This window comes from Mugil cephalus, chromosome 21 (assembly GCF_022458985.1).
Source record: "Mugil cephalus isolate CIBA_MC_2020 chromosome 21, CIBA_Mcephalus_1.1, whole genome shotgun sequence".
In the NCBI taxonomy this organism is placed as follows: domain Eukaryota; kingdom Metazoa; phylum Chordata; class Actinopteri; order Mugiliformes; family Mugilidae; genus Mugil; species Mugil cephalus.
In genome coordinates this window covers 18764054-18775726 of record NC_061790.1, presented here as the reverse complement: position 1 = coordinate 18775726, position 11673 = coordinate 18764054, and the positions used below count along the sequence as shown (strand labels likewise).

General features: G+C 42.7%; 1 protein-coding gene across 1 annotated transcript; it reads right to left on the bottom strand.

Annotated features, from left to right (window-relative positions):
- On the bottom strand, window positions 1-10119 carry gpr63 (G protein-coupled receptor 63). Its single transcript, XM_047574493.1, has 2 exons — window positions 9662-10119; window positions 1-4255 (listed from the first exon to the last, which is right to left on the bottom strand). The coding sequence occupies exon 2, from the start codon at window positions 4138-4140 to the stop codon at window positions 2908-2910; it is 1233 nt and encodes a 410-aa protein (XP_047430449.1). The 5' UTR covers window positions 4141-4255; window positions 9662-10119; the 3' UTR covers window positions 1-2907.
- Between the last annotated feature and the right edge of the window lie 1554 nt (window positions 10120-11673).

The window sequence follows — 11673 nt, the reverse complement described above, 5'->3', positions numbered from 1 at the left end:
TTTACCAAGGTAAGAAATGTCTATTTCTTTATTACATTCAACGGTACAACACACTGAAATTGCACATTTTCACCAGATATAGCAGCATTCTGACCGGCAAATGGACTAATTAATAGGCACAATCAAAACATTTAAATACGCACGTTCAAATGAGCTGTGGCCACTTAACGACCACAATCAGGTTCCACTGAAGCTGTTAATTTACATGCCTTAAAAAAGCATCCTCTATGCAGCTAAACACCCTGTCCTTCCCCAGCAACTGCAGTGGCAAGAAAAGAGGTGAGCTCAAATTACTATAAGAAAACTGAACAAAAAATAATAATAGTAGTAATAATAATAATAATAATAAAACTCACCCGTTGGTATTCTCACACAGTATTTGCCATTCAGTGCATTTCATTAGATATTAAGGGTTTCATTTGTTTTTGTGGATTCCTTCAGACACCTACCTTTTTATTAAACCAATTTACACTGTGGCGCAGTCAAAGAAGAAGAGTGTGTGGGCTGACTAGGGAAAGAAAGAGCCGTAGCTACTGTGATGGCATCAGTGCAGCCCTACTAAGAAGAGCTGTGTATGGAATTTAAGGTATCACAAAGTTTCATTTTGACAATTTTAGATTCATTTCAGGCAAATAGTTTTATGGCTTCGTGTGTTAAGCAATACAGAGAACTTTGGTACCAAAGAAGTATCTAGTATCTGTACCAAGACTCAACTTGAATTGGCACGAGTAAGAAACATTTTTAAAACGACACCAGCACTACTACTGAAGCCGCCCCTGCTGCTGGTGTAGATGAGTCTCAGCTCCTCTACCATGTAAAACCAAACAGTTCCCGTTGTTTGGTCTGTTTGAGACACAACAGCTGGAACAGCTGCCTGTTGTTTGGTTCTTCTCCATATAAGCTGGCCTGAATGGCTTCAAATCTTCACATGCTGAAAAGGCAACTTCCAGTGTGGTGTACAAGATAAGCTCAAGATTCAAGTTTGGAAAATATTAACCTAAGCTCCAGAAGGATTCTGGACCACAGATTGTATGAGTATGGACAACATGACAGCTCTCCAGAATGGAAGCCAAGTAATCTCCATTTGGCTGGTGGCAGGATAAGTCAGAACCACCCCCCATCAAGTGTTCATTCTTCTTAATTAAGTGCATCAGGACCTGATGGGCCTCTTCAGAAATGTATGTTTGTCTAAAGGCAGAAGGTGGGACTTGGGTCCCACGTCTCTATACAGACATTAGTTGCCAATGGCATCACCACAGCAACACAACAGTGCTCTTATGCCTTATTCTAGATTCACTTTTGAGTGAGTGGGGGTAGATGATGACGTGTTGAAGTCCTGAATGCTGCGGACTGCCAAAACATGTGTTTCCCTTTCAAAATGAGAAGCTTATTAAATTAAGGGAGGTGCTATTAGCACCCAGATGTCAGTAGCTATCACTTCTATATGTACCCGTCAGAAAAGCTTTTTTTTTTTTTTTTTTTTAATATAATTGACATTAAAACAGGGCTGATTTGAACCTAAACCATCATCTTTTCCTAAACCTAACAACGTAGTTTTGTTTTCTAAATGAAAATTCCACCAAAAACTGAAAATAACTGAAAGAAATAACATGTTTAAAATGTCAAGAAGCCATGTAAGAAATAAAAAACAATATCTGCATTGATGTATTTCACAGGCACAAACCCCAGACTGTTGTGTCTGTGGCCCCATTCATCCGCCTCCTTTTCTTCCATATGTGTGCTTGCTCTTTATACTCCCTCACATGACTTTCTTTACACCTTTTTGCCAGAAAACTGTGAAAGAAGTAAACTTCTGCCACAAGCTCCCAGCTGTCGGCAGGCTATAAATAGCTAAACAGCTGCCGTGTGACTATTCTTCACCCGAGTAAAATTAGACACTGTTCAAATCATAAGAAGATAACTGGTTTCACCGGTTAACCATCTACGTGGTTGATGGTGAGGGTGTCTCTTTGAACGAAAGTCTTTTACACAGTGAGTCCAGTTGTGTTTGCCATTTTGGTAATCCTGACTGGTGCTGAACCTCAGCATAAAATGGTCAGACTGACAATAGCACTGCATTAAAACATATCTGGCATTCTGGGGCAAATAATGCAAGGTCATCCAGCAAAATGCTGACCCTGACTTAACCTGCATTACATAGGTCAATCAAATCTGCAGCACACACTAAGGATTATTCTGTAATAACAACATAAAGAACATAATTCTAGCTCGAGAGGTGCATCACTCTCCACAACCATGTACTAGTCCTCTGAACCTTCTAGTTCTAAGTACAGGACATCGCACCACAGCAACATCCAAAACTGTCAACAGATGCTAACAATTGTCTCACTGAATTATTCTAAAGCTCCAATAGATCTAGAGATCATAATTTCTCCCTTATACACAACCGTCTGTTGTCACGTGACGGAAGTACCCTGGTTAGGTTGCACAGCAGAACCTGAGTCAGCTTCATTGACCAAAGAGAAAAGTTTGGAAAACCTTGAGTTACTATACATTATCTTATAAAGTAGGTCCCTGATTGACACCAAATGTCCCTAGTGTTAGAGTTGTTTTATATGGGATAAATAACAGATAATGCATGTAGTACAGACGGAAATCTAACAATACCCAGCCCAGTTTCTACGCTCTACTGTATAATCGCTTGCAGTGTTCAGTAGTTTCTTATCAGTCAAGCCTTATAACTCCTGCAAGTTCAACTTAAACTGGACATTCTTGACTGGATCTTCTAACTAATTCCTGTCGCAATAAGCCACCTTCTCCGCCTTCTGCCTTTTTAATGCAATGATATTTCCATTCTGAATAGGCATTCTGATAAGAGAAGTATGCCACCAAATGACAAAACAGGAATTATTATGTGTTTTCGACAGCGCAGAGCACATCTTTCAATTAAACCACAGAACGATGCTCTCCGCATACGTACACCGCACTCGGCTGTATGCGCCTCTTGGTGTTGCCTGGCAGCTGAGGAAGAAACTTGAAGTACTTGGGCATTAGATCAAGGCAAGCGTCGCGAAACTTCTTGATGCGCCAGTAGTAAATAAGAGGATTGAGGGCGGACTTGAGGTAGCACAACCACAGGACCCACGTGCTGATCTGAAAAAAACTGTCTTTTTGGTAGAACCCGTCACTGAAGGTCGTCACCAGGCTGTAGGCAGTGAAGGGCGCCCAGCACACTGTAAACACGGAGAAGAGGATGAGGATGGTGGTGAAGGCACGGGTCTTGAAGCTCATGTCGATGTTCATTTGGAAGGGCCTCTGGAGGCTCAGCAGGCCCAGCTTACTGGCCTGGCTCAAGCAGATGCTGTCCGAGTGGCTGTGGATGCGGATGGCATTGTGGCGGATGGTGTTCAGGATTCCCATGAATGTGTACAGCATGACCATGAAGGGTATGAAAAAAAAGACTAGCATTAGTATCAATACATAGGCGTGATAACCAGGCTCGGTGCTGTAGCCGAACACACACTGAGGGGCCCTGGGAGGAATCTGTAGGAGAGGGGAGCCAACAGCAAGAGGGAAGGAGAAAATGAAAGAGAGTCCCCAGGTGACCACGATGAGCAATTTAGCTCTCTGTGGGCTCAGCTTATCTTGCTTCTGAACAATAATAAGAAAACGATCTATGCTTATTATAAGCAGTATAGCCACACCTTCCATCACAAACAACCAAAACAACATGGCCGAAACCCGGCAGAAAACGTCTCCAAAAATCCAGTTGGTGGTCACAACTGTCACCAGAGCAAAGGGCATGTTCAGGATGGCCAGCATCATGTCTGCAAACGCGAGGCTCGCCAGGAGGATGTTGATGGCCGACCGCATGGCAGATCTCTGGTACACCATCAGGCACACCACAACGTTCCCCGCCAGGGCCACCAGCAGGATGGCAACCATGACGACGCAGAAGACGATCTGCAGAGGCAGGCCGACGCCTCGCAGCATCTGTGCGTCGTCCACTCCCGGGGCGGTTGGTTCTGGCGGAGACCGGGCGCCCAGGGAAACGTTCGCCATAGAGATGGTCTCCATCTGCGGCCTCTCTGAAAGGTTCAGCAGCCCCGTAATGAGGCAGCAGAGACTTGTGTTAATGTCCCCTGCCTCTGAGAGGGGAATCCTAGTGGAGTAAACCATTCTTCCCCAGGGTGAACAGGCATCGTCACTGGATAGGTCACATCAAACATGATGCTGCGGGTGCAGGGGTTGTCAACTCAGCGCCACATGTTGCCATCTTCATGGATGTGAGACTCTGGAAAAAAAAAGAAAGAAAAGAAAGTAAACATTTTAAAAAAAAAAAAAATTGTAAATGCAATGAAAACACAACAATTTTTTTAGGGTGACCAGACATTGCCAATTTGTGGGGACAGTCCCGGTTTTGGATGACCTGTCCCCCGCCTAAAGCTGTCCCCGAAAATCTACTGGATTTTAGCGTTTTATGAATGAGAAAAACAACAACCCTAACCCGGTCCAAGGTCACAATGGTATCCTTATGTAGACTGAATATAGCGCAACATTGTTCCAATGGTGTTATTTTTTGTGGCCGGTCACGCTGCTATTGACTTTCCAGACATAGCTGTTTAAATGTGTTTAAATATGAAATGTGTCAAAATAAATGATAAAATAAATAATAGTCCCTGCTTCTTCATGTCATCTTGATAACATTTCATTGTAGAGTCAATTTAAGGATTAGAAGGCTATAAGATTTAAGCAGCTATATGAGACCCAGCAGCAACAGTTAATTTTTGCTCCTACCAGCTATGAAACATTGACATTGCACAATTTATATATGTCTCTCTGCCATATTATCATTGGTGTACCTCAGGTTTTAGTCTAGGTTTTGTTTTGTAGCCTAGCTCGTTGCTGGGAAGTAGCTTTTGGTCTGAGCAGAGTAGGTTTTATGTGACTAGCTTTCACCTCCAAACGTGCAGATGTATTCACGTTTGGTTATTAACCAGAGAAACCTTAGAACTTTCTACTAAAGTCATTAATAAATATACCTTTACATCCATACGCTGAATTGAATTTATGTCCAGCAGAGCTTTCTCATTTGATGCTAACCTCAAGTTATGTATAGCTGCATTAGCTGAGCGCAGGCCAGTCAGTGCAGGTTACACTGATCATCTATACTAATTATTTGGTTTGGATGTTTCCAACTGTTTACAAAGGCAGTCATTTACGGTCATGTTACAACTGCTACTATTCATTGGACCTCCTTGTAAAAAGGTTATTACAGCAGCTACACGATGAACTGAATGCTGGTGAACTTGTTCATGAATCCATTTGTTTAATCCTCACACAAAAAGGAAAGCCAAAATGAATATTTAAGAGGGAGTTAGAACAGAACTATTTATAGGCATACAACAGCTGTGTACATCCGTAAGACCTCATGTTACTGTTAATCTGCTCATTACCTCTCACAAAGAGAGTGTGCAAAGTGCATTCAGGACAGGCAGGATTTAAACACAAACTGAAACAGAGCGTATAAAGAAAATGAAAATCGTTTCGCCAAAGTGTAAAATAGAAAATCTTTTCTGTTTGTGTCAAGTGTGATAAGGACTCCTGTTAAAGTGCTTTATATAGCAGCTGTCACTAACTGACAGCTAGTGTTCAACTGGGGACAAGACAAATACTGCCATAAAAAAAAAAAACCTTATCACTAGTATAAACACTGGAGGCTGTAATGTCTGACTGCCTGGAATCATTATAATGGCTGAGCTGCGATGCCACATTATAACTGCACAGCAGGAAAGGGTCCATTCGTAAATAATAATGCTGACGAATTAGGCTTTTCATTGGAGTTAGTCCTACGTGGCTGTGTTCGTTCAACAGCGAGCTCACTACGAGGACGGCGCTCGTCAACCTGTTCGGTGGCCGTGCTAAATCCCAGCTCGCCCGCTGCTGTGATACCTGGATACGTAGACATTGAACAGATAGCGCCGTCATGTCACAAAGACACTCGAGAGGGTGAAAAGCTGCATTAAGGACATAAACAGGCTAGCGGCAGTGATTCTGAGCGGACTGTGCTTTGGGTCACGGTGATGACAAGCCTATTGTTTGCCACAATAAAAACCTGGCGAACTGGAGCAAATGAGAAGCTGTTTTTATCTTGGCCCACTTCCAGCTTCATTTACGTGTTCCAAATAGATATAGGCCCCGCACATCGGAATACTGAACACAGTGTGCTGCAGCCTATCTCAATGGGGAGGTTAGAGCCATATCGCTCTCTCCCTTCCTTTAAGGGTGCAGTGACCTAAAATGTTAAAATAGCCACTTCAGCCTGCAAGCAATCAAGTAAATGTGCAGCTAAAATGGATGATCGCTACTTGGTGTTCTGTGAGACACCAAGTAGCGATCAAATGCTGCAGCAGCAACACAGTTAAGTGAAGTTTTTCACACATCTTGTAACCTTGAGTTGGTAGGAGGGAAATGGTTGCCTTTAATCCTGCCTAATAAATCCCCTGTGGCGTGTACTGGGAGATAGTTTAAAGCAATAACAACCTGTCAGAATACTTACTTATTTCCGTTTACACTGTGAAACACTGTTGACATGCCGGTGAGAGAAATACCCACATCTGTCTCTAAATAACTAATAAGGTATGGTCACACCAGATTCTTTGGTTTCGTTTCGGAAACACTGGTCTGATAACAAAATGAAGACTGAAGAAAAAAAAAAAAGGAACAACGTGTTTACTCCAAATTTAAATTACTTAAATGGGGAAAAATGTCTGTTTGGTAGTTAACCATCAGCATCTGTAACTTATTTTAAACACTACAAGATTTGGACTCCGTGCAGAGATGGATCACACAATATACATCAGATGTATAAATGAACACAAAAATCATGGCGGTGCCTTTAAAGTAATCTTTCATTGTCGACTCTCCTTTGGTGCACTTTCATCGGCAGAAGTCCCAGGTCGGACCTCCCACTGTGAGAGTTGTGTACCTGTTTGTTCCTCTCTCTAATACGTCATCGTGTACATTGCAGGGAAACAATGGACATCACGTGTATTTACTGAGTGAAAGGGGCTGTCAATACTACCTTAAACACCTCACCCCAAAAAAGTTTCATGTCCCCCATTCACACCTTGATGCTCTTAATGATGATGGGTCGTTAGAGGACCATTCACTGGAAAGGAAAACAGGATCAAAAGTTTCCTCCAACTACAGATGAGTATCTGGTCATTAACAGAAACTAGTGATGTAAGTTCCAGGTAGGCACCACCCAAAGATTTACTTCTAACTATTTAAACCCCAAATCCCCAGCAGTCTTTTACAGCTAAAGAAGCTACTTGGATGAAAACATCTTGTAAGACTGAGGAGCTCATCGGACAAATAAATGCAGATTTCTTGGTTTGTTTCATCTTAATAGTGATTTATAGTACTGCAGCTACAGCATCAGCCCAGACCAGAGCAGACCCCAACAGTGTAGCCTGATGTGCATACCCACAAGAGCTGTGATTGATCCGCTTGGTAAAGCATGTTTCCGCTTTAGTATTTCCGGCTGCTTTTCCATCTCAATTATCAAATTGACTGTTTCGGATAAAAAAAAAAGGAAAGGAAAGGAAAGGAAAGGAAAGGAAAGGAAAGGAAAGGAAAGGTTAAGTGAGCAGGTTGAGAGATAAAAACATTTGTTTGTCCGGTCTTGTGCTAAAGCTTCAGTCGCCATTGTCGAAAGTGAAGCAGGAAATAGAAAAGTAAACAAAAATTAACCTGACTGGTAAAAAAGACACAGTGCCAACTAGCGTTAGGGTGTCGTCATGACAACAGAAATATATATATATATATATATATATATGTGAGAGTGCGTAATTTAGGCTTCTGTACTGAAGTGCTGCAGAGGATTCATGCACCTCCCCAGAAACGGAACTAGTCGCTGTGGCAACGCAAGAGCTTTAATTGGTCCGCTTAGTAGTCACGTGACTATGCTTTAGTATTTCCAGCTGCGTTTCCGTTTCTGCAATTTTTGAATTGATTGCTTTGGATCAATAAAGAATTGGAAAGGTTAACTGAGGATTTATATCACTCATGTTTGGAATTCAGACGAAATTTAAACAAAGAAACAAAAATTAAGGACAGATAGATGGATGGATGGATGGATACATAGATAACTTTAATCATGCCTGAAGGGAAATTAGGTCGTCATAGCAGTCTGCTATTTGAATACAATAAAATACAATAGAATAAAATACTGAGGTAGAAAAATAAGTGCAAAAATAAAAACATAAAAAACATAAGATGCACAGGTGGATAAGGTGCAGTGGCAAGATGATGGCAGTAGAACTGATGATATGATGGTAATGTTATTGTAACTAAACAGTATATAATAGCAGTATACTATAGATAATATATATATAAACCAACTGGCAAAAAAGACACACATTGCCCAGCATGGATGGAGTTGTTACAGAGTCAGACTGACGAGCGCACAGGTGTAAATTTCTCACAGCGGTGTAGGGTACGTGCGACAGGTCCTCGCGTGGCCGTGCTCAGAAGCATATTTGCTCTAACGCCAGAGCGTCTGTAACACTTAAACGCAGAAGCTGAAATTATGCTTAACAGCCTGGACTGGTCAGAAACGCATGTTCTTGTTCACTGGCTCAGCCTCTGGACAAGCACACAAAGTTCTCCTTTGTTCTGACGCCTTCTCTGTTCTGTGCTGCAGTGATTTTAGTGAAACTAACTGTTAATCTACATTTTATTTACTTCAGCTCCAGTGTAAGCCAATCACTTTGACTTGGCATTTTGTGCAGAGTTAAACTCAACACATCTGGCCAGTCGCTGCTGTAATTACATAACAACACAGGTACAGCAGCTCGCTGGTGTAAGTGCTTCTTTAACCCCTAAGCTGTACATACACTGACAGCATGCAGCAGCATAAATTAAGCTTTAAAATAATGTTGTATATTTTCTGTCTTTTACTCTAAATTTAAATATAATACAGTATGGTTACCTGTTCAATTTAATGTTTTTAAGATCCTAAATCAAATAACTATGTCAGTGTAAACTGCTGACAGATAAAATGTCATATCTGAGGTTAATCTTAAATTGCTGCACAACGGGGGGCATTCAAAGTTATTCAACAATAGTTTAAGACGACAGCAAATCGGCCTTAGCTTAAATAATAAGCAAATCAATATCAAAGCCTCATTCTTAGCCACTGTTAGTTGTTTTTGTTGTGACTGGTTTGCGTTCTTGTACAATAACACAGAGATCTGTGTAGCTGCAGGAAACAGAAAGCTGAGCATTAAAGTAGCAGGCAGCCATACGACGGTGTCCCTGGAACACAGGCCAGAAATCACTGTCACTGAGCTCAGTCTGTTACTGTTAATGTAAAAAAGAAAAAGAAGAAGAAGAAGAATAGGAGTAATTACCCATGCCAACTCTCCATCCTCCACCCCGGCCAACACAGACATGCGGGCCGACCCCGGCAGCTCTCGGCCGGCCGCCTTAGACGCCAGTAACCGCTCATTTAAAAACAACTCGGTTCGTTATTATAAACACCCAAAATGGTCGAGGCGACGAACTGTCCGCAGAGAGTTAAACACTCTGCTGACAGCAGCATCATGTTTGTAAAACAGCGTCGCAGTTTAGCTCATTCACACACATGTATGAAGACACAGACCGCGGAGGTTCACTCTGCTGCCGCTGGTATTACCTGATTCATTCTCCCATGGTGGAGCCCCGCGCCCAGGCGCTGAAGCTCGGTCCGACCAAACGGAGCATCCCGCCTCCCAGAGAAGCCTCCTCCTCGTCGGCTCGGACAAAGAGCTTCGTTTCTTTTCAGCGAGGACCCGGTGGACGTGTATTTTATCGACACCGCGGCAGTCGGCGACGCTACCGCCTACACGGACGAAGCTGTGGGCGAAGTGAAATCCGCAGTTGTGAGTTTGGTTTCCACGGGCATCCCTGTTTCTCCGCGTTTTTTTTCAGGGAGCGAACAAGCCAAAGATCGGGGTTTTCCGGCTTTCTTCTGTCTTTTCGCCGCTTTCCTTCTTCCAGATGTGACATACGAGCAACCCGTCCTCCATTGCAAAATACACCAACATGACTGTTAACCCTTGTGTACTGTGTGGAGTCCAGTCCAGATGATCACAACACTATTAGGAACTCCTCTCACCGTGGGCTGCCCACGTCCTGTCTGCACCTTCAAAGTAAAGGCTGAAAGAATAGCTTTTATCGAGTTCTTCCACAAAGGAGACCCACGAGACATCTCCCCAGACCGACCAAGCGAGCTCAAAAGAAGATATATTAGCTTTGAATCAAGACAATTTAAATGAATACACAACCTGTGTGTGAAAAATTTGCTTTGTGGAAATTGTGAAATGTCAGCCACGACGTTGAAACCAGACAGGTGAAGCAAATAGCGTCCAAGATTCCAAGATTTCTTGCAGCCTGACACAGAAAAAGCTTTAGGAACAACTCAAAAAAACTTGAAGAACAGCACAAGGTGGCCTCCAAATTCATTAGATCCCAAACTGATCAAGTTAGGACCCAAAGACCCCCACTAACAACATCCTGTTACCAGACACCACAGGACACCCTCAGAAGGTCCATGTCCATTCTCTGATGAGTCAGCACTTCAATGGAGACACAAAGGAGACCTTCACAATATTAGGAAGGTGGTCATAATGTTATGCCTGATCAGTGTATCTACACATTTAATTCAGTTCAGTTCAGTTTTACACAGACTCAAAACCACAGTCATATCATAACCCGTCAGCCCTCAGCCTGCAGCAGCGCTTTGCATTATTACATTATTGTCTATATTATATTGTTTGTCTTTTCACTGTCTCTCGTTCTTGCACTGTTTGTCTGCACCGTCTGCACACTTTACAGCCCAGTTTGATCTCAAGGGGGCGGACCAGTAACATAACAGCATAATAACCTATAAGTCACAACAACTCCAGATTTTTTCCACTTGTTTTAGAGCTCTGGCCACTTTTGGCCCACAAGCCACATGTTTAACGCCTGTGTCCCAGACTACATTGTAGCTCCATGTTCCCAGAGGAACGTCCTCTCATACCACTGTGTGCTGCACCTGCCACATATGACAAGAAAAACCTCTTTGACCACTGACGTGTCCTAGAGATGAAATCTCATTAATTTTTCCAGGCTGTTCTCATCGCATCTGTGAGTGGAATCAGAGTTGATTTAAAGTTTTACATCATAAATGCTTTCTCAAATACGAGAGCATTTTTCACATTTTATTTTATTATTTCTGTAACCTCATTAAAATTCTAGTGACATTATCTGCACACAAGACACCACTTGTAAGCACATAAATATTTCCCCACTGCAGTTTGCTCCAAACGTCTACATTATTTTGAAGAGACAACAACAAAACTTCCGGCAGAACCCACCCTCTCTCTGGGTAACATCAACTGATGAACCCCCCTACCCGCCCCCTCCCCCCCACGAGCCAGTGGAGTGGGCAAAAGTGGACTTTTTAGGCCACGCCCCATTTCTAGCAACACCCAATAGAAAGGAGAGGCTATGCAGATGGGTGTGTCTTCATCCGGAGGAAGCGCTGTTTTTGGGCACGCGTGGATGTGACGGTGGGCATCCAGTCCGTGGCTGTGGCTGTGGGTGGTAAAATGTATGCAGTCAATGGATAAAAATGACAAAAGAGACAAAGTTACTACAAAAGTTGTTTCACAATTTTCCCGG